This window comes from Microtus pennsylvanicus, chromosome 10 (assembly GCF_037038515.1).
Source record: "Microtus pennsylvanicus isolate mMicPen1 chromosome 10, mMicPen1.hap1, whole genome shotgun sequence".
NCBI lineage: Eukaryota > Metazoa > Chordata > Mammalia > Rodentia > Cricetidae > Microtus > Microtus pennsylvanicus.
Window position 1 is genome coordinate 1,954,172 of NC_134588.1, and position 24,802 is coordinate 1,978,973.

The 24,802-nt window shown below is 33.3% G+C and overlaps 1 protein-coding gene across 2 annotated transcripts in view; it reads right to left on the minus strand.

Moving 5' to 3' along the window:
- The window catches only part of Cdh7 (cadherin 7), a 188,287-nt gene that overhangs the window by 89,497 nt on the left and 73,988 nt on the right, over positions 1-24,802 (minus strand). For both annotated transcript variants that reach the window (XM_075987617.1, XM_075987619.1), the window contains exons 4-6: positions 22,465-22,584; positions 13,375-13,542; positions 10,300-10,487 (exon numbers count right to left, since the gene is read on the minus strand). In XM_075987617.1, coding sequence (XP_075843732.1) covers positions 10,300-10,487; positions 13,375-13,542; positions 22,465-22,584 — 476 coding nt within the window. The remainder of the gene's footprint in view (positions 1-10,299; positions 10,488-13,374; positions 13,543-22,464; positions 22,585-24,802) is intronic.

Sequence of the window (24,802 nt, forward strand, 5' to 3'; positions counted from 1 at the left end):
CAACCACCTCAATCTTCTACCCTCATGGTGGATCACACCCTAAAAGAAAAATAAACATCCTGTTTTTTTATGCGTCCCCAGCACCCCGGCCGCCTGGGTAGCTTATGCCCAAAATAATTACATGGACACTGTATTCTTTTAAACACTGCTTGGCCCTTTAGCTCTAGCCCTTACTGGCTAATTCTGATATCCCGATCAACCCATCTCTAATAATCTGTGAGCGCCGGTCTTAGTGAGCACCAGTCTTACCAGGAAGATTCTAGCCTACGTCCATCCTGGGTCGGAGCTTCATCGCACGTGTCTGCCCAGGAGCGGGGCATGGCGTCTCTCTCTAAGGCATCTTACCTCACTTCCTCTTCCTCCCAGCATTCTGTTCTGTTTACTCCACCCACCTATGTTCTAAGCTATGAGCCCAAACAGTTTGTTTATTACTTAACCAATGAAATCAACAGATTGATATATGACACTCCCACATCATTTTTAATTTGTTTATGCCATGATATTTTTTTATTACAAGAAAGGGAAATGTAACTATTACAAAGAATTGGGGAGGGAACTACATACACAGCTCAAGGTGTCCTCAAATTCACGATCATTCCTTCTCAGTCTCACAAATGCTGAGATAATGGATGAGTTTTTAACATAGCATAGATTCCAACTACTTCTTCATAGAGAATATTCAAGATTTTTGAGAGCTTTAATCAAAGTAAGCAATTGAGTATCATCCAAATTATTCTTAGACCCTACCCAAAGTCTTAGATAATGACCACACTCACTGAGCTTAAGACAATGCAGAAAGTGGAATATTTACAAAATTGGAACTTCTGAGTTTGTAGAGTAATTCTGATTCTTTGGGAGACATGAGCAAGCATGCATTTGTTCATTTACTTTCTTTTAAAGAAACTAGATATATAGGGAAAATTTCCTCCCTTTGTTACTGTTTAAAGAAGAAAAGAACAAGTTGAGCAATGGTAGTGCACACCTTTAATCCAAGCACTTGGGAGGCAGAGGTAGGTGGTTCTCTGTGAGTTTGAGGCCAGCCTGATCTACAAGAGTTAGGTCCAAGACAGACCTCAAAGCTACAAAGAAATCTTGTCTCCAAAAACCAGAAGAAGAAGAAGAAGAAGAAGAAGAAGAAGAAGAAGAAGAAGAAGAGGAAGAAGAAGAAGAAGAAGAAGAAGAAGAGAACAAATCAGATCACTGTATGGACCACACTATTAACCAAGTTTTACCAAAGAAAGTGTAATTAGGAAGTTTTCTTATTTAACAAATAAATTATTTTGAATAAGTTAATATTTATAAATAATTTGATTATTTTAAATATAGTATTTATTCACCTAGTCTAAATAAGCTAGTCATTTAGAAAGTCATTTGAGAATGAGGACTTTTGGAAATAAAATTTAAATTGATATACAACAAGAAAATCCCTGCTTGGTCCATTAGCTCTAGCTTCTTACTGGCTATATTTTTACATCTTTATTTAATCCGCTTCCTTTAATCTGTGCATCACCACATTGTTGTTGCCCACCAATAAAATCTGTTTCTGGCAGTGGCTCCATGGCTTCTTCCTGACACTCCTTGGTTCTCCCAGCATTCAGTTTAGCTTTCCTCAAATAGCTCTACTTGTCTGCTCTATAACAGGCAAAGAAAATTCTTTATTAACCAATGGTATTCACAACATAAGAGGGGAATCCCACATCACCTCCACTTTTCTGTTTAAACAAAAATGAATGTTCTCTCTAAAATACAGTAAAATTACATATAACAAAACAGGTATCAATCAACAATTACAGTTATAATATTTATATCAGCTTTATATTTTATCATATCTAAGGAAAACTATAAATATAACTTTAAATTCTTCAACTCCATTAAAGTCTCCAGAAAGATACGATATTACCTAAGTTACCAGGAAGTAAGCAATTTGCAAAACTCTAGAATTGACAGAGACATCTCACTGCCTGGACATTCACCCAGAGTTCTTCTGTATCATTGGGGCATCCATCTTCTGCCTACAGGCCCATAGTATCTGTCAGAGTTTTCCATGAAGCAGGAAATTTCAAAGATAGTTTTGTCTATATTAGCAGTTTTTCAGTTACTTTCTTCTGTGTCCTCTAGAATGTCTGACACACTCTTTCATGAAGCAGAAAAGCTAGAGGACCATCTCACCTTTAGGCAAGTTCAGCAGCCACTTCTCTGTAGGTTCTGCATGTCTTGTTAAGCAGTCCAGGCATGAGCAGTTTCTTGCCCAAATGGCTAAAAAACTCCATAAGGTGCCTCTTCAATGTCCATCTTCTGCTTGAAACAATTGGTGTTGCCAGAAGCAGATGTGTCTCATTGTCATGAAATGTTCTAAATTCTTAAACATTTTAAATGCCATATTCTGAAGGTCTCTTTAAGATTTGAAGAATGCCTATCTGTCTGTAATACATCTCTGTATATCTAGAAAATCTAACTAACATGTCTACAAGCTTGACTATTACAGATGATTATCCATTAACCTATATTTCTTAATTATAGATTATAATTTTAAATGAGCTGTATAGATACAACCCTTTATGAAGAGTAGAAATATATATATATAGTATAACAAAATTGACCTTAAATTTGTATCAATAAACTTAGATCTATACCAATGCAAATCTCTATAGCTTATCCACCTTTAAATGTAAATAAACATTTATAGACAATATGTGGGAATTTGGGCATAGTTCCTCTCCAAACTGTTTCCTGCTGTTTATTAGGGGAAGTAATTTTTTGAGGGGTGTTCAATGTACCCTTTTAGAGGGGTTTGGTCTGTCAAACAACATGAGTCTGGAAGGACTCCACAGGTTCTCATCCTGTGTGGAAACAAAAGAAGAATCTCTTTTCTAAAGCAACAAATCATTAAACCCATATTTTGAATTCAAAATACCTTCAAAATATATATGTTGGCTTAGTTTAGCAGTCCCCAGAATCAAACATCTCTCTCTCTCTGGTGAAAAATTTCAAAGAAAACATAATAGTATGTATAATCCAGACTCTCTGTGTATAGTCCATCTTTAAATGGCTTATTATTCTTTATTTCCTTAATCTATGACTCTCTGGACTCTGCCTTTTTAAGGACTTTTTTATATTTTTTAAACCATTTGCTTCTTTTACAACTCTTCTCTTTTTCTTCTCTCTCCCAAGCCTCTAGATTTATCCATCACTGTACTGTGTCTCATTTAGAGTTCTTTTATGTCTGAATCTGTCTTATTTTGCATCTATAATTTTTTACTGTCCAAGAGTGCTTCTTAAAATGCTAAGCACTTCTTAAAAACTTAAGCTGCACTATTGATAAGGGAAATATGGCACTGTTTACTTGCCCCAAGCAGCCCAACATGACAGAACAGTTCACTGCCTCTGAGAGCCATGTACATTGCCCCATTTAAAGAAATGCAGTGGGTCTATGTCATATCATTAAGCAGTTTGTAACAGGCTACTTACAAACTCCATTTACATTCTCTGTCTCTTGAATGAGCCAGTAGTCACATTGGCAGCACTGCCCAGAAACTTGGCATTTTAAAACAACATGGCTTTTTTTCTACTACCTCTGAATCAGGAAAACTTCTATTGAAGGAGCTAAAGCATACCACCAGCAAACGGCAAGAAGCTGTTTTAAACTCTGTATTTTTGTGTCTATAATTCCATTTCAAGCCTTCACAGACTTTTAGTGGACTTTCATCTACCACATTGGTGCCAGTTTATTGTAGGGAAAGAGTCTGCTTGTTAGTTTCTCGCTGCTCAGCCCCAAAATAATCACACAGAAACAATATTATTTAAATCACTCCTTGGCCCATTAGGTCTACCTTCTTATTGGCTAACTCTTATATCTTAATTTAAGCAATTTCAATTAATCTGTGCATCACCACAATGTTGTGGTCTACCAGCAAAGTTTCAGCACGTCTGTCTGCAGCAGTGTCTCCATGGCTTCTTCCTGACACTCCCTCCTTTCTCCCAGCATTCAGTTTAGTTTTCCCCCACCTAGCTCTATTCTTTTGCCCTATCACAGGCCAAGACAGTTCTTTATTAACCATGCATTCACAACATACAGAGGGGAATCGCACACCATATAGGTGCCATTGGTTCTTTAAAAATTACTATTTTGATTAGCCAAAATTCTGGTATCCTGTCTCAATATAAATCTACAATTATAGGCTAATAACAGCAACATTTGACAGAAACACTGTGTGTGAGTCATGCTAGTCGCTGCCCTAGAATGGTGAACTTTTACATTTTAATGGCTCTTATCATTATGTTAAGAATATATTCTAAATAAAGGTAAAATTTAGAAAGCATATCAATCTGTCTTTTTACTGAAGGTAAATTTAGGAAGCATATTTAAAATTAATTTATTATTGTTGAATTCTCAGTTGAAATGCTATTGAAATAAAATGTATTTTAGTAAGTTTAGATTAGTACAAAAATCATGTTAGGATTCCACAGCTAAGTGTTCTTTGCTTATTTTTAAATTTAAAACTATTATGATGATCTTTGATATACAGGTGGTAAATTTAATTTTTCATACATACTATTTCAAATTGAACAAAAATTGCTTTATTTTTCAGCAATATTTTCTGGCTTGTTAAATTATGGCATTACAGGTAGGAAATGGTTTATATTCAATGTACTTTTCTTTTACCTTCAATCATTTTTTTTTCTTATTTTATGCCATACTGAAGATCCAGTATTTGTAATATTGCAGGTCATTTCTTCTGGTACTTCTTTACACCATGTGTGCTTAAGAGTTTCGAAAATAATTGCTATATAAGAAAATAAGGATTTTTTTTAAGATATCATCCATTGCTGAGAGCTGTCATGAAAGTATACAGCAGATGACAAATAGTGTTCAGCAGGTTGACCCACCCTGTAAAAGCCATGGAGTTACTGATCAGTTGTTTCTGTCTGTAACTTTTCTCGTGTCATTTTATTTCTTCCCTAAGAACTGCATTTTTTCCCTAATATTAGCTATGTGTGTTTTCCCATTGTTTGTGTATTTATCATATATATATGTATATATATGATATATATATATATATATATGGATATATATATATATATATATTCCATCTTTTGAGCACACATATAACTGTGGATAATCAGGAAGATAATTTATGCTTAATGTTTAATTTCCTTTAATAGAAATGGCACTAAGATATTTTTCATTATTCAGACGGACAAAGAAAATAATAGTATCACAAAGACTGCTAAGTTTAGACTTCAGAACAAATTCAAAGTAACCTGGTTGCCCACCGAAACAAATATCTGGTTCCCCCTAGAGACAAATAGATAACATCACTTTCCCAGGTGTTTATTTTTGATCCAATGTTTGAGTTTGAGGAAACTGCAGTAGACATAACCTCCTTAGCAGTTGACTTTTTGCATGTAGTCCCAGCCTCAGTTTATAATATCTGCTGAAAGTCAGCCAAGTAGCTCTTGGTATTTTGTCTGGAAACCCTAAGAACTCTAACCCTATTCGTTACTTACAAGGCTAAGTGTTACATACTGTCAGCCAGTGTCACCTCTCTAATGTGAGAAATATTGTGTGACTTGTCTTATTTTATGAGAATGGGTGTGGACCTGAAAATGTAACATATAATTTCTAGAGATTGGCTGTGAGACAGTCTCTGTAGAGCTATGAAGAAGACACTGGGAGGAAGGGAGTCTAATTAGATATGTAGAGGCTAAGCAGACTCAGCTGGGTAGAGCTATGTAGAGAAGCAGAAGAGATTTTCAGAAAGCAATTTTTAAGATGAAGTAAAAGAGAAAATTGCTATCAGAAAGGGTAATTGTTTCCTTACTTTTCCCTCAGATAGAAAAGGTTTAGCTCTCAGATAGATAATAATTTTTCCTAAGCATTTACCACATTTATGGACTTTTTTGCATACCCTGTGCTGACTGGAGACTGCCACCCCTCCAGCTAGCAATAAGTCGTACATTAAGAATGGAAAGAGAAAATAAAACTTCGTTTTAGTTATCAATGACTTTAATCATATATTTAGCTAAATACAAATCTATGAAAATTAGGTTGCTTTGCATATAGTATCTTATTGATATTTGTAATGATAAATTACTGAATAATAACTAGATGAAGAAAATCTTTCAGATTCATATGCACAATATTTGTCCATTAACATAAATAAGAATTTATTAGTGTCAGAAGGAATTAATAAAAGGAATTTTAGAAGGAAATAAAAAATTTAGAAGGAATTAACATTATAAAATTTTAATTTTTTAGACAGAGAAAGATACCTTTTTATTAAATGTTAGTGCTCTACAACCAAAATAAGATAAAACCCATAAAGAATAATTTTCCTGAGTTATTTGTACATTTATATCAGTTCCTTTTCTAAGAAATAGAGTAGACTATAAAATGCATATATTCTTTTCAGATTTTTTCCACATAAGATGCATTAATTATTTGACAATTATAAGATTTCATTCTATATAAATATATTTGTCATAAAATTTTAAAAAGATTTGGAAAATTTAGATAATGTGATTCCTTTTTAAGCTTCTGTAAAACAAGGGACATTGTTGTTAAGATAAAAAGGCATCCTACTGAATGGCAGAAGATCTTCACCAACCCTACATCAGACAAAGGTCTGATCTCCAAAATATATAAAGAACTCAAGAAACTGGAAATTAAAATTCTAATTAACCCAAATAAAAAAATGGGGTGATGGAAGGTCATTGGCTAATAAAGGAACTGCCTTGGCCCATTTTATTGGTTAGAACATAGGTAGGTCGAGTAAACAGAACAGAGCGCTGGGAGGAAGAGGAAGTGAGCTCAGACTCCACAGCTCTCCTCTCGGGAGCAGACGCCTCAGAGAGACACTATGCTCCCAGCTTCCAGGCAGACGCAATCGATGAAGCTCCGACCCAGGATGGACATAGGCTAGAATCTTCCCGGTAAGCATACCTAGGGGCGCTACACAGATGATTAGAAATGGGCTAAATTAATATGTGAGAATTAGCCTAGAAGAGGCTAGATAGATATGGGCCAAGCAGTGATTAAATGAATACAGTTTGTGTGTTGTTATTTCAGGCATAAGCTAGCCATGTGGGTGGCCAGGGTACTGGGAACACAGCCCCGCCGCTCACATTACTGCAATGGGGTACTGAACTGAACAGAGAATTTTCATCAGACGAAGTTCAAATGGCCAAAAGACACTTAAGATCATGTTCAACCTCCTTAGCAATCAAGGAAATGCAAATCAAAACAACTTTGAGATACCATCTTACACCTGTCAGAATGGCTAAAATAAAAAACACCAATGATAGCCTATGCTGGAGAGGATGTGGAGGAAGGAGAACACTCATCCATTGCTGGTAGGAATGCCAACTTGTGCAACCACTTTGGAAATCAGTGTGGCAGTGTCTCAGGAAATTGGGAAGCAATCTAACTCACGATTCACCAATACCACTCCTGGGAATATAACCAAGAGATGCCCAATCATACTACAAAAGCTTTATTCAACTATGTTCATAGAAGCATTATTTATAATAGCCAGAACCTGGAAACAACCTAGATGCCCCTCAATGGAAGAATGGATAAAGAAAGTGTGGAATATATACACATTAGAGTACTAATCAGTGGTAAAAAATAATGACATCTTCAATTTTGCATGCAGATGGATGGAAATAGAAAACACTATCCTGACCGAGATAACCCAGACCCAAAAATATGAATATGGTATATCCTCACTCATTAGTGGACTCTAGCCATAAACAAAGGACATTAAGCCCATAGTTCGCTATCATAGAGAAACTAAATTATAAGGTGAACCCAAAGAAAAACTTATATAGATCTTCCTGGAAATTGGAAACAAACAAGATCGCCAGGCAAAAGTTGGGAGCATGGGGGTGGGGGTAGGAGTGGGGGTGAGGATGGGGGAAGGAGAGAGTGGCAGAGAGAAGGGGGAAAGGAAAGACTGGAGAGATCTTGGAGGATTGGGAGAGTGGAGATGAAGGAAGGGAGGATATATGAGCAGGGATGAAGATATCTACATTAAAGGAGCCATTTTAGGGTTTCCAAGAGACTTGGCTCTAGAGGGGATCCTAGGTGTCCCCAGCTAGGTCCTTGGGCAGCAGAGGAGAGGGTGCCTGAACTGGCCTTGCCTCACTATCACACTGACGATTATCTCGATTATCACCATAGAATCTTCATCTGGCGATGGATGGAGATAGAGACAGAGACCCTCATCAGAGCAAAGGACTGAGTTCCCAAGGTCCAGTTGAATTGCAGAAGGAGGAAGACAAGCAAGGAAGTCAGGACAGCTAGGGGTTGGTCCATCCACTGAGACAGTGTGCCTGTTCTAATGGGATCTCACCAAATCCAGCTGGATGGGGTCTTAACGAGCATGTGATCAAACTGGACTCTCTCTCTGAATGTGGCTGACAATGGGGGCTGACTGAGAAGCCATTGCTAAAGGCACTGGGACTTGTTTCTACTGCATGTAATGCTTTTTGGGATTCTATATGGGGGAGAGGGCCTTAGACTTCCCACAGGGCAGGGCACTCTGCTCTCTCTTAAGGAGGGAGGTGGAGGGAGGAGGGTGAGTGAGGCAGCAGGAGGGAAATGGAAGGAGGGGAAGAAGTGTAAATTTTTGAATGGAAAAACAAATATATAAATAAAAAAGAATTTAATATAGTAAAACAATATCATCAAGCCACTTTTTAAAAATTTTCTACAATTTGTTACATAACCATTTCATCCATCGTGAGACATTAATGTTCTCATATTTTAGATAGAATAAACAATACCCTAATGTTATTTATGCAAAGATCCAGAAAGAATATGTGACTCAGTAACTCTAAATTGTTCTGACACATACCGACAGACAGTCCCATATAATGGAAGTTTATTTGTTGAATATTAGAACAGTGTTTTCCTTTAAAGCTCATTTCATTGACTCAATTCTTTACTATGACATGGTTTCTACCTAGTTTTTCTAATTATTTTTAATATTTTTCTAAAATAGTGGAGATAATTTAATATTTAAAAATTAAGAGTTTTGGATAGTAAGATTTCCTAATAACAAACCTAGAACCTGAGTTTGAATCCACATAAAAAAAGGAAAGAGCTAATCTTGAACATTATCTTCTAATTGCCACATATCACCATGGAAGGACCAAACACAGGCCCATTCACATGCACCTAGATGTGGTTACTCCATGTCATCACAAACACATACTTAATAAAAGTGCAATTTAAAATGAATGAAAAATTGTGTATATCCTCTAAGTTTTCTGGTATTGAGTTAAATATCCCATGCCTAACATAATTTCAATTATTTATAACATGTATATTAAGATGTATAAGAGATTCATGAAATGAATAAAAATGTTTTCTATGTGTTCTCAAATTCTAAAATATTACCATATTGTTTTTGTAAATTCTTTGAAATCCTTGAGCACAGATTGTACTTTACTGCATTCCTTGTATTTTAGACAAAGAAAAACATCACATATAGTTGGCCTATACTACTTATTAAAAACTTTGCACAAAGATTGTTACATGTTAGCTTAAACAGCAAATAACACAGGAAATAATTGAAGAAATGTTTTGCCCATGGGCCTAAAATCAAACATATGTCATAATTTAACATTTAAAACATCAAAAAGAGGTAAGGTTAAAAGTACCCACACTTAAATAATGATGGGTGGGAGTAATTTAAATATGCCAATGTAAAGAAATAATATTTTCTGTTATACTGCTATTTTATCTGTGATTTCCTGTAAAAGATGGATTATAGTTGAATAAATATTGCCATGGACTTTTACTATAAATTTCTCAATTCAAAATTATTGTATGTTTTTTAAAAAAGTGATTACTAATGCAGCAAGACTTCATCACTTTGTTTCTTCAAATTATATGAATATTGTTTTTACATGTGATGGATTTAGTAGTTGTCTTTCATAAAATGACATTGGGTTGAATTTAAGGTCCTATTAGTGGAATAATCAAGAAAAGAACATTTCCCTCCCTCTGTGGGTATTCAAATGCACACATTTGAAAGTGGTCTAATTGGCACATGATTTTAGATCATTTTAATATTTTTCCCAGTGGAATAGAATTAACAGGAACTATTAAAACTGCCATTCAAATTCCCATAGAATTTGAAACCTAAATATAAATTAAAAAATAAATTAAAATAGCAATGTATCTGTATGACATTTAATGTGTGTATAACATCTTTGCATCAAAGCAGATCATGTAGTCTGAGAGTTCATGACATCACCCTTATGGAATAAAAATAACAATAGAAACATTACCTTTTGTATTGTAATGATTCCTTCCTGTGTTTCTTTGTCAGCAGTTATCTTGAAAATCTCCAACCCATCACCATCCACTATTTTGTACTCCATTTCTGCATTAACTCCTGTATCTGCATCAATAGCTTTAATTCTGGCTACAACTGATGCCACAGGCAAAGATTCTGGGACATTGTACTGGTAAGATCCTGTGAAATGTCAAAATAAAGAATGAACAGAACATTCTAATCACCCTCTTCTAAAAACTACAGACATTTTTTCATAATATATTATGGTTTCATTTTCCCAAAATGGAAAAGCTAAGGCAACATGAAATAAATGATGTTTGATGAAGCCTGAAGAAATTTGAGATTGATGGTTTAGCAATGTCAAGTAAGAAACAGATTACCTAAAGAAACTCAGGCTAGATGTATGAGAAATATGTTTTCTATAGTAATGAAACTAAACTAATAATCAAAGTATAATTATTAAATATAATTTATCATTTAGATACAATAATCACCACAATAATACCAAACAATACAACAGTTTGTGTTGCAAATTTCAAAAGGCATGAGTAATATTTCCAATAAGTAAACATTGGTATTTATTTAATATCATTTACAAGAAAACTTCCACAAAACTGAAAAAGCACCTGTGGGATGGGCAGTATAAGTCTACTTGTAAAACATTAATATTGTTAGAGAGAAGAGGCGAATTTGTGAGTTCTATAGCCCTGATTTTGGACATAACTGTGAAAAAGAATAATTAACATTATTTAAAAGCTATGAAAAAAATAAAAAGAGAAAAGACCAATATAACCTTTTGTTTTCTGCTTTCTTAATCATTTTTACCCCTTCCAGATAAAAAGCGAATTTTGAGGGAAGGTGTGGAAGAAAGTAGGGATGCAAGTAAGGAATATGATCCTTGAATATTTTCTTCTAATCATTGAACTTTGCTTCATATTCCTTTAGTTGTAAATCCATGATTCATTTTCAATTTGGAATATAAAAGGGGCACACTGTCTTTAAGTGGAATGTAGAAAAGAAATGGAGCACTGTTATTTTGGACTGCAATTTTTGAATACTAAGTACAACAGTTTTTTAAAATGATTGCTATATATCTGTAAAATTTCACTGGCTTCCTCCAACACATAGAGGTATTCTTTGCAAAACTCAAAGATTGAAGGGGTACAGTAGTAATGAATTTGTAGAGAAAGACAAACAATATTATAAGCATTTGGTTTTCTTCACTTTAGAATCCAAGAGAGGTTCTGAAACACTGGAAAACCTGGGCTCCCTGTCAGGAAAGAGGTATCATCCTTTCACCAGTTTTAGAGAAAAGCAGTCATTATACAAGGAACCTATGATAATAAATAGCATTCTTTTCTAAAACCCCTTCTTTCTTCCCATAGTAAGCAATAAATGACATGGAGGGAAGGGGTTTTTAATAATAATAATAATAATAATAATAAGCTTTTTTTTGGTTTTCTGAAAGTACCATCATCTTTCTTGTAAAATAAAACAAATATTAAAATATCTAAATATTTATTTTTAATTGAGAAAAAAAGGATAAGTATTTGCACAGTAACTCACAATGGTTGTTTTATATGATTTAATTTTCTCTCTTGGTATGGAATTGAGTTCCGTGCTTCTACTGGACAAACATTTTAGTGACATTGCACAGACAGACCTCTTATTGCTGAGTTTTAAGCCAATGCTAGTTAAGTGTGGCTGGAAAAAGGGAGTCTCCTCCTTAAAGAAGCCAAGTTCAAGATGACTTTTTGCTAGTTATGATCTCCCCATTTGTCCATGTTCTTTTAGGCAAAGGAAAGTAAATGCAGTGAGCCACAAACAAACCAACAAAATTTGGTAAACTCATTAGCAAGAAGTAGGTCCCAGGAAAGAGAGAAGAGAATAAGAGCTGATGATTATGAAGAATAATGTCATAGCACAATATATATATATATATATATATATATATATATATATATATATATACATATATATATATGTACACAAATATATATACATATATATGTACAATTATAAAAGAATGAAGGAAAGAAAGAAAAAGAAAGAATTCTCTTTAATATTCTAAAGAAATTCCATATGTTACAAAAGCTTGGAAAATAAGAAGCATAGGCTAAAACAGTTTTATAAAGAGGACACAACTACCCTAGGGACACAGGATTTTAGTTTTATTTTTCTTTTTATTTCTGGATTAGCCAAAAGCCACTTAGGACAGAAGCTCATCTGATTGTGGATTTTTGATGCTTTTGTTTGCATTCTTTTAATATATTTAATTATGCATGAAAGAAATACAGTACAACTGTAAAAAAATGTTCAGTGTATATGATCCTGTTGAAAGCATAAAACAAACACATGATTAGAGTAAGATGAATCTCACCAATTTATGCACTTAAAAAGTTAATAATTGTAATCAAACTTAATTTAAAAATAGCCACTACTATTTTAAATCCTTACAGGCAAAGCAAAACTTTTCTGTATAGAACAGATTGGTAGCATTGCTAATTGACAGCTACTATAGACACATAGTACCAACTAAAAGAAAACTTCAATAAATATAAATTCCAAATTACAATTAGTACTTATTCATAATCAATGCATAAATTCAAGTCAGATTGTATTGTATCTAGAGAGAAATATGAATATGTTTTACCACTCCATATTAACCTTGTTATTACATAGTCAAAGTTTAAATTAGGCTCTTGATAAAACACAAATTTGGGAGAAATCAGAAGAGTCTTCTGTCTGTTTTTGGGAGCGTTTTCCGCCTACTGGATTGCCTCAGTCAGCCTCAATATGTGGGTTTGTGCCTAGTCTTATTGTGACTTCATATGCTGTGTTTGATTAGTATCTTAGGAAGAGCTTCCCTTTTTTACAGGAGAAAGGAGGAGTAGATCTGGCAGAGAGTGGAGGTGACACAGGAGGGACTGGAACGGAAGGAGGGAGGTAAAAGTATGCTTGGATATAATATATGAGAGAAAGATAAATAAGAAATCTAATATTTGAAAAAAAATTATAAAGACTGTAAAGACGTTTTTAAAGTTAGTCATCTCATTGAATAACTTACTTCGTGGAAAGCGTGGTGGGTTATCATTGACATCAGTTAGGGTCACAGTGACTGACGTGGTTCCAGATAGTCCGCCATTTTGACCAACCATATCCTTTGCCTGAATGACAAGCAAATACTGGTCTTTAGCCTCTCTATCCATGTTTGGAAGGGCAGTTTTGATGACTCCTGTAAGATTTCAAATCTCAGTAAATAGCACCATGATTCACTGCATTACAATAGCAACAAACATTAATAAAAGAGAAACATGTCGCTCCCCAGCTGTGATTTGGTGATTTGTGGCTTGCTTTTTTGTTTTGGTGTATATTAGAGATCACCGGTGTATATATACTTTATACATTCACTTCCACATCATGTATCCATAGGAAAGACGTGAAAATTTTTCCCGTTTGTGAGTCTAACTCTTCTCATTTTTTTCTGCTCCATTTCTTTAACATTTATACCTCAACATGACTGAGAAACTATTGGCCAGTTTAGTTGTCTATCTTGCCTATACTTAGGCAAGTCAGCTACACAGTGATTATAAGTGAGCTTGATTTAGAATGAAACCTACTATCTAAACAGAACCACGAGTTCTCGTGCAGGAAGTCTATAATTCTATCATGTCAGAGGTAGGGAACAGATGATCAGGTGCTCAATAACTGTAAGCTGAGGAATAACCTAGACTACTCTCTTGGAAATCATCATCATCCCAAAAACTTCTGCTTCTCAGTGGAGGTTCAGTCTTAGTTTTGTTTCCAAAATACCAAGTGACAAAAAGACCATCATGGGAGCAAGAGCTGCTAAAATGTCTGAACAAAAATAGTGAAATAAACTGGCACTTTAAAAATGAACAAAGTGGCATTCTTATTCCTAAAAATGAAAACATACAAAATTAAGGATATGGTAATTAAATTATATTTTTGTTATCCCACTCAAAATATTTATCAAAAATTATTATCAAGTACAAAGACTCCAAGTTCAATGTATCTGTATCTTATATAACCATATTTATGCTTATGTCTTCCACTGTCTCTCAAAACATACCTACTAATACACACATATACACAACACATCTGCATCTATGCCTTTGAATAACACCTACTCACACAGGTGAAATTTTAGTTTTTGAGATCAGTCACTTTTTCTAAATACATTGTGCATAATGGGACAGTAGGTACCTCATAGTATCACAAACTAACATTTTCAGGGCCGTTTGCTACCTATATACTAATTATTTTTTTGAAACACTACCATAAAATTAAAAAAAATGTTTTAAACTCAACAGTTTTCCTTGTGAAGAGTCTGATGCTAAATTACTCTTTGTGAACTGCAATGATTTTACTAATATTTCATGTTTTTTGTTAATTCTAATGCTGTAGTTAAAAAAGCAAGAGCCTCACTCAGCATGGCTATTTACAAAGAAACTTTCTTAGGCTATGAATTTGTGAACTTAGGTAGTTGTGTTTTTTTCTATTTCCTTATTTTTATTTGTCACTAATAAGTTTAGTGTGTCTTTTAAAAAAAAAGACTGAAAATAAACTGGGTGGTGGTAGCACACACCTTTAATCTCTGGGCTTGGAAGGCAGAGGCAGGTAGTTCTCTGTGAGGTCAAGGTCAGTGTGATCTACAAGACTAGTTCCAGGAAAACTACATCTGTTACACAGAAAAACCCTGTCTCGAAAAACAAAGCAAAGTAAAAGAAAGGGACTAAAAAAATCTTGAGAATTTGGCTAATAAATACATTTCATTTGAATTAAGAAAAGAATTGTTTTACAAAACAATGTTCTATTTAAAGTTTCAAGGTTTTATTTCAATTCATCCTTATTTTTTTCTTCCAACATTAATGTGTGTCTGCTATCACCTCTGCAGATAGTATGGTAGAGAAATATTTAAAGTGAATAAAGAATATGTGCTGCTTCGACTCTCAGTAAGATATCCTCTGCTTGGAGCTTAGCTGGCTTGGTAACCTGTTTTTCATGTTATATTACCTGGCACCTGCCTCAACTTGATGTTCCATGCTTTATGCAAACCCATAAGAAGCCTGTTCCTTTCTGAATGGAGGAAGGATGACAGGATGGAGAGAGGTTAGATTAGAGATAGGGAGGTAATTGAAGGGGGGATGGTTTGTATGTAAAATAAATGAAAAACAGTTATTTAAATTTAAAAAAAAGAAATGCTGGGAGGTAGATGTAGTTTTTTTTTCAATAAATCACTTATTTTGCAAACATGAAGACTAGTTTGGATGCCCAGAACATATGGTTAAGTCCAGCAGGTGTGGTAGCCTTCACTGATCCTACATTTCTGAAACAGAAGCAGTGGATCACTGGGGCAAAATGACCATCACAATTGCTGGCATGCTCCATGATCAGAGAGAGACACTCTTTCTTAAATAAAATAGAGTTTGAAGAAGACTCCACTGTCAGCCTGTAACTTCCACATATGTTTGTGAATACACACATGCTCACTGTGAGTACAAATGTTTTAACATACAGGAGGAAATGCATAACACATACACACACACAAACACAATTAAAAAGGAGAGCAATTTTGATTGCTCTGACTTCCTAGGTTTACCTAGTGACATTATATTTTTAAGGAATTACAATAGCATTAGTATAGAAGTCTCGATATCAATAATACCTACATAATGTTTAAACCTGCAATTGTCTCTTTATAAATGATCATATGAATAATGTTTTCTCAACTCTAAGATAATCACAAAGCTTACAAGGGAATACAGGTTGTAGAGGCAATTTCCAAATGCCTTAGGTACTTCACAGAAATAAAATAATAGATACAAATATCTGGCAATACTTCATTTATTGTTATTTAAATTTTGTTTCTTTAATGTTGGCAAAAGGTAGTGAGATATAACTTGACCACTATAATCTGTGGTAGCATTATGAAATTGAAAAAATTTTCAGTAATCAATAATTTGTAAGTCATATACAGGTGAAACTATAAATATATCATCAACTCTTTAGAAGTATTTGGTTTTCTTTTCAGCTTTTTATGTTTTCTTATTTTAAACAAATACATAAAATCTGAACTTTATGCTTGGTAAAATATTTCTGATAACTAAGAATTTTTTATTTATAATACAAAGGATCCTAACACACACAAGGCAAAAATATATTTTGCTTTCATTGAACAATTCTATAGTCTGAGGAAAAACACCGATGATTTTCTAAAATGTGTCACACACTATGATATATTGTTAGAACATATCCTCTTACCATGGAAGTTTAATTTTGTAGTGTGATCATGTGTAACAGGAAAGATTTTTTTTCTGAAATAAGTCACAGTGTAAGTAACTGCTTAGTGCATGCAATTTTTCTTCACACTCTGCTTTGAATTAACTTTTGGAAAACACATGTTATCAGGGAACACAGATATATTTATGCTGTGAATGGTCAACTCATTGATATTCATATTTCTACAACTAAATCAACATTTAAAATCATGCTTTGAGTAGATTATTGTAACATTTGAATCTCAATGTGGAGACACTAGCTTTCTCAGATGCTTGATTATTGAAAAGACTTCTAACAAGAAATGACAAAGAATCTGTGCTCACTGCCTTGGGAAACCTCTAATATTTCCCCTCTCATCTTTGCAACCTTTATTTCATATAGTCATTCTGACAATTCTAAGAACCTAAACTTAAATTTTAGCCATACCAGTTTCCTTTAGATTCTTTGAAGTTAAAGACACTTGATGCAAACCTTTAAAAAAATAGGCATAGATCATCTTTGAAAGAAAGCTACTAGTATTAGCAAGGAATATATGTACAAATATTGAATTAAAAAAAATCATGTCATTTTCTACTTTTCTTTGTTTTTAATTCATTTTCTTGTCAGTTCACTTTTTAGTACTTCAAAGATAATAGTTTTATGGGAATATACACCCATAAGTAAGAACAGTGTGTATGACTGTAAATGGAATATATACACATTCTACGGATTTAGTCTCTCTCAACATACCATATAAATGTTAAAATTACTTAATAACAACAGAAGCTTCTTTTTTATATAGATGGTTATTATATTGCCTGATATTTAGAAACAGTGCACATCTAAAAATTATCTCTAGCACAAAATTATTCTAGCTTTCTTAGTTAAAATTTATATTGATGTTACAAAATATCGTAGCCATAAAGCAAGTTGGGGAGGGAAGGGTTTATTTGGATTACACTTTAGCACTGCTGTTCATTACTAAGGGAACTCAGGACAGGAACTCAAAAAAGACAGGATCCTGGAGGCAGGAACTGATACAGTGGCCATAAAGGAGAATTGTTTCTTGCCTTGTTTCCCCTGGCCAACTCAGTTCATTTTATGATAGAACCCAGGACTACCTGCACACCAATGGCAACACACACAATGGACTGTGCCCTCCCTCAGTTATGACTAAATGAGAAAATGCCTTACAGCTCGATATCATCAAGACATTTCCTCAACTGAGGTTTCTTCCTTTCAGATGATTCTAGTTTGTGTCAAGTTGACACAGAAAATCAGTCAGTACACTATACAAGACCTAACTGTGTATTTTTCCACAATGTGGTAAGCTGCTACGTTACATAAGAGGAGTAGAAATACTCCAGAACTATCCAGATTTGGTAGCAAGGGTGGCCCCTGTAAACTCAGTCCTAATATTTCTTTACATTCTTTTGTTATGAAAGATTCCATTCTCTAAACTGAATAAACTCAGCAACTCGTTTGTGATGAAACATAGAAAGTGGTGAAAACAAAGTAAATTTCAAATAACTGAAGCTGCAATGAGTAAGGTGTTAATTAGGAAATAAATTAAGAATTCAAACAAAGAGGGAAAGATCAGAGCACTCTTAGGAGTGTTTACATGTGAGGCTTACACTGTCTTAGGAAAATAAATACACTAAATTATATAATAGAAGCAATTGGGTCTAATATTGTGAGTTATCCATAGATTTGCAGAAATAATTCAAGCTATGGTAAACCAATGACCTTTGGAGAATTCTGAAACAAGGTCATTATGAAATAAGTCTTTAACAAAGCAGTCTTAAATTTTTCCAATCTTGAAAGTTTTATTTCTAAGAAATTTAGAAACTGAATTACTAAGAGATACATACATAGATGTAATCCACATGGGAAGTAGAAAAAGACAAGATCTCCTGAGCAATTTGTGAGCATGAGGATTTTGGGGGAGTGTTGAAAGGGAGGGGAGCAGAGAAAAATGTAGAACTCAATAAAAATCAATAAAAAAAGAAAGAAATTGAATTACTATAGCATTTAAAGCTTTCTGCTTCTAGCAAATATCTCTTATTGAAGTTAATACAATGGCGATAATGAATTAATTTCGAAAGAGAAAATAAGCTTAAATTCAAAACATCTTTTACTGATATTAATCAGCACTCATCATCAGAAATCCGTGATTACAAAAAAGCATGACTTTGTATGAGAATGCTAGCCATTTCCCTTAAAAAATTCATGGGAACATAAATAATTTCTAAAAGAAATTTGAAATATAGTTATATAATTACTACATACTTGATACGTAAATATTAACCTTTTCCTGAAGTCTGTGTTTCTCCAAAAATTTTAACTTCATATTTTCTGAAGTGATTATTTGAAAGTAAAACGTGCCCTAAAGGCTCATGTGCTCTATTACTTTGTCCCTGTCTGTTGATATTGGTTCTGGAAGCTGTTAAATCTTTACAAGCTTGAATCCAGCTTAAGAAAGCTACTCTCTGGGGGTTGGATCTTGAGGGTCTTTGCCCACTGTAGTTCTTGCGTGAGTTCTTTTCATGAATTGTGGCATGTTGCAAGACCTTGTAGCTGTGGAGAAGGCAATTCCAGCTTCTATCTTGGACAATATTGCAGTACTTCTTGAGCCAAAATTAGTTTCTAATTCCTGTGGTGTTTATAACATAAACAAACATAAAGCTATGGAAATAGTGTGGCCCTGAAAGCATTATCACCTGAGTTTGATTATAAGACTCCAACTGAAAGAAGTAGAAATTGTAGTGTGCATTGAGGTTGGGAAAACAAGCAGGTCTTTGAATTAACTGGCCAGCCAGCCTGTATGACTTAAGGGGGTCTAGGACACTGAGAAAGCCTGTCTCTAAAGCACCATATAAATCACTTCAGAGATGTAGAGTAATGGGCGTCATATGGGGGTAGATGATTCAGGTGTTATGATAAAATTTCTAACAAAATTATTTTAAAGAAAGTCCTCATATAATTTATGGCAAGTATTAAGTGATTAGAACTAGTGTATTCAAGAAAGAACTCATCAACTGGAACTGGAGAGAGGACTTGGAAGTTGTTCTTAATACTTGCATGATGGATCACAATCCTCTATACTTCCAGTTCTAGTGCATCATAGTGTCTCTGTTTGTACCACACACTAATACAGTGCACAGATATGCATATAGAAAAAATCATAAACATTCAAAACAAAACAATTGCCAAGTGAGCTTCATCTTTGAATCTCTTTCTTAGAGATGGCTTCATTAATTTGAGACTTGTTAAGAGCGATTATCTGTTTGCTTATTTTAAATTTCTGCTAAATTCCTTCACAATTTCAAATAATGGGGCTACTTTAGTTTTAGACTGCAAATTATTTATCCAGTCCTGTAATATCAAATAAAATCAAATATGGATCACACTTTTAAGGAAGTTGTCAATATTTATTTTGTTACCACACACATTCTGGTTTTGTGGAAAGAGAAACTATGGCAGAAAGTATAAATGCCATCTTGGAACATACATGGTACATATACTGCACTAATAGAGCATGTAGTTTGAAATACTAACCTAGCTACGTTCTTATCGGATGAATAAACTTTAAGCAGCACACGTAAGAGGATTGCATGGACCTATTTTTAATAATCTTTATATAGCATGTTATCAACTTCTTTTGTGTCAAAATTCTATTCTATTCTACAAAATCCTTAAGCTTATAGAAATGGAAAACAATACTATTCTTCTCATAGATAAACATCACACTAACTGTATTAACTGCTCTAAAAAAGACATTGAAATGTGATTCCTACTCTCCAGGCCCAAATGATTAAAAATTTCCAATTACCCCAATTATTTTTCCTTTATAATAGAGTTTGGTGTGGGAGGTCCTCCTGTCCATGTGTTGCTTTCATTGGTTAATGAATAAAGAAATTGCCTGGGCCTGTTGATTAGGTAGGCAGAAAAAACTAAATGTCATTCTGGAAGAAAGGAGGCAAAGTTAGGAAAAAGCCACAGAGCTGCAGGAAACTGACATTGGAAATTTTACCTGGCAAGCCACAGCCCCATGGCGATATACAGATTAATAGAAATGGGTTAAATTAATATGAGTTAGCCAATAAGAAGTTAGAGCTAATGGGCCAAGCAGTGTTGTAATAAACACAATTTCTGTGTGGGGCAGCTGTGAATAAGCAGGCCCTCCTCCTACAATAGTTTGAATATTATAATAAACCAAGATGCACAAAGCATGTATGAGCTAATGGTTGTAGAGGGAAATACCCTAGTAGTTTCTATAATTACAATATTAAAAATAATTGTCTTCAACTTCTACCAAACAAGATGTATTATACCTTAAATGTAAATCAAGTTTACTTTCTTCTAGACTAACAATATAATCCTGTGACACATACAACTGGCCAAGTAACTTATTAGTGCAATTTCAGATCTATAGGTCAGAGGAAAATTCCACAATCTGCAACAAGACTAAAAGTCATAAGACAAGCATTGAGAGTGAACTATGTAGCCTTTGGTATTACCATTTGCAGTTTGGACCAGGTTACATAATGCAAATGTATATAATTTGTAACCAAATACTTAAAGGTTTTCACTAATATGGTACATCTCACAAGATAAATGACTTTATTTATTCAACTTCAACATTCACTCAATTTTAATAATTTATTCTCTATTTGATTTCCATGTATTTTCCAAACTTTATCTTTGTCTTGATGTACATTGGGCCAAATCATACATTACAGATTGTATTGAACTTTTAATGACTGAATAGGATTTTACTTACTTCTTATGCATAACCACTATTGTTTAAAAAAAGCATCCAGAATATTTGCCCTTGCTCTGATTTAATAATGAAATAGTATTGCTCCTTTGGAAAATATGAACAACATAGTCGTTGCTTTTAAAATATTCAACGAGAGTCATTTTTGTAATCTAATATCTTTAGGAATACATTCACCTGAGAAATTCTGCAACTTAAAAAGAAAATTTTTATTTTTATTTTTTTGTATTTTATTGGGTACAAAATATTCAAAGGAGTACATTTAAAATATCGAGACAAACCAGTCTGTCCACACAATGACAAAGAAAACATTGTTATATAATTATTCTGTAGCAAAAATAATGCTTCAAATATATCACTCTATCTAAGCTTTTTTTTTTCAAGAAAGGGTGTCTATGTGTAGCACTGATTGTTATGAAACCTTCTTTGTAGACCAGGTTGGCCTTGAACTCACAAAGATTTAGCTACCTTTGCCCTCCAATTGTTTCAATTAAAAGTATGAGCCTCCATCCCCAGGCAATTCAAACCACATTATTTTTTACAAAAAAAAAAAAAAAAAGACTGCTAAGCCACCAACTATAGAAATGTTCTATTAATAGAACCTTACAACTTATAAGAATTTATTATAAGATGAAAAAAACTTATTTTGTTTTAATTTTAATATTTTACAAATTTCACAGTTTCTTCAAATTTTCCTATGAATTGACATCAGGAAGTATGAAATATACCCATTTCATATTGCACTTCATGAAAAAGTTTGCTTGTTTTAAATTATGAATTCTCTAATTTTCTACATGAAATGATTAAATAAAATAAAAATGAAATATGCAAGCAAGTAATCAAAATATCGTAATAAGGTCAGGAGTCTCATCTAAAGTAATTGTAAATATTATTATATTTTGTGTTTTCATGGATATAGGTAAACAGAATAAAACAGGGGGAACTCTTGCCTACTCTGATACTTTTAGTAATTTTTGCATATTGAGAACAACAAATTAAAAACTACTCAATATTATTATGTTAATAAAAAATAAGTAATATTTTCAAGTCAGAATATAAATGATAACTACAGTAAGTGCAAATTTTCTTTCTTACCTGTCTTTGGTTCCACTGAAAAGTATGGCTGTCCTTGTAGAATACTGTAGACCACCCGAGCACTATTGCCGTAGGTAGGATCATCAGCATCTGTGGCTGTCACTTGTACCACTGAAGTCCCTAGGTAACAACCAAAACCACTTTGGATTAAATTTCCCAAATATAAGGACTTTAAAGTACTCACAAAGTGTCACAAATTCTATGCTACATTTATTTATTAGTTTTAAGTTATCATCATCTAGGAAAATGAGATATCAATCTAAAACATATTTTGGTTAAACCAAATAAAAAAATGTTAATAAAAATTTTTAAAATAAGTGTTATGAGAGTATGTAGGCAAAGACACTATGGAATGATGAATATTAGATTAAAAATCTCAAAACCAAATGAAATTGGATATTAGGTGTCTCACCCATCATGCTCAGGTATGAAATTTTCACTGAGTACTGTTTTTCAGTCTCAAGGACCATTCATTAGACAGTGTCATAAAAAAAATCTAATGCCCATATCAGCTCATTACTCAGCTGAGAGGGAAGCTGAAATCTATACTTTTGCTGTATGTGTTCCACTTAACTGTATATTAAGTGTTTACTTTATTACTTTATTTCCTTGATAAGTGTTCTCAGTTTTTTGTTTGTTTATTTACATTTATTTATTTTAAAATACTGAATTAAAAATTTTTACCAAAACTCTCCAAAGCAGAAAAATAATAGTGTTGTAAAAACAGCATTCTGCAGTATGAAAACTGCTCTCAAAGTGTCTACATTATATAGGTGGTTACACATTTACATGCTTTGGACTGTTTTCTTTCTGGTTGTTTCATTCAATTTCAATGTGTTAGTTTTTGTTTTATATTATTATATTTTATTATTATCCTCTGAAAGCCTGATTGCTTTCTCTTTAAAAAAAAAACACGTTACTTTCAAATCTTTTACCTCACTACCTTTTTATTTTTCTTAACTCAAAACATACATTCCACCTGCACAATTGGTCAAAAAGGGGGGCAATAATCAATGAAATCATTCCTAATGATATTTTGTTATACTCATATCAGTGCCTATTTTGTTTTTGTTTTTTTTTCTTCTAAGAGATAAAAAGGTGGTGGATCCAGGTGGGAAAAAAATTTGGGAGGGCCTAGAGAGCAAAAAATGTAATCAGAGTATATTATGTGGAAAAATTTGTTCAGTAAAAGGGAAAACATTTATTCCAAGTTCTGTTTTTCCACTGCACTTGGAATACAAGCTTGATTATTAGTTTGGTTATAATAATTCATATATATGGAACTTTAAATCTACTAACATCTTTATGCTTTGTATAAATTTTTCTTAATACTTATTTCATTAATATATTTGTCAGAATTTTATTCAATTTCCATATTATGATATACCATATTAGTTCTATCTCCCATATAGCTGAATAAAAATTATGAAGTTAAGTTATAAAAATTGCTTGTACTTTTGTTTATTCTTTGGTAAACTTCAATGACTATGCCTTGCAGAACCAATATTGAATGGTGTGTATTTCTAAATCAGCCTAAGAATTACATTTTACAGATTTGCAAATATAAAAGTTAAATAAATGTTTAGTTCATTATCACATTTAAATTATTGAATAGGTGCATATAGACACATATTCCTAAATGAGCATGAAGATTGAATGTGTGTATTGGTGGCTTTTTACCTGTGTGTAGGTGATGCATTACTGTCGAAGCAGTGGCCAATCATGTGCATCATTACTAAATTACCATCCAGCTTGATTATTGAGACAGTCTCTCTTTGATTGGACCTCACTGAGCAGATTAGACTGAATAGTGAGCAAACCCAGGACTCTCCCTTTCTCAACCTGCCAGTGTTGCGAATACAAGTGTGCATTCGCAGCTTCTAATATAGGTCCTGGTATTGAGCCCAGAGCCTTCTGCTTTCATAGCAAACTCTTAACAGACTGAACTTTACTACTAGTCTCTGAATGGAATGAAAAACTTCCATCCATTCCTAAGCTCTATAGCAATTTGGAAATTGTTCTACAGACTTATTATCATTTATAAAACATATCCTAGTGTAAATTAAAAACAAGAGTGCTATAATGTTAGACACTGAATGCTTATGGGTGATGTACTGTATCAATCAATGCAATTATATCTATTTTGTGAGAAGCAAACACTTTAGTAAGCTTTAAGACATGTTACTAAATTTTAGATTTTATTGATATTCAATGTTTAAAGTTTGAATTTTTTGTTAATCAAGTTGTTTAAATAAGCATTCAACAAGTTTTAAAAGTATTTGAAAATAATTTTCTGAAACATTTTAAAACATTCAAATCTATCAATAAAATAATTTGT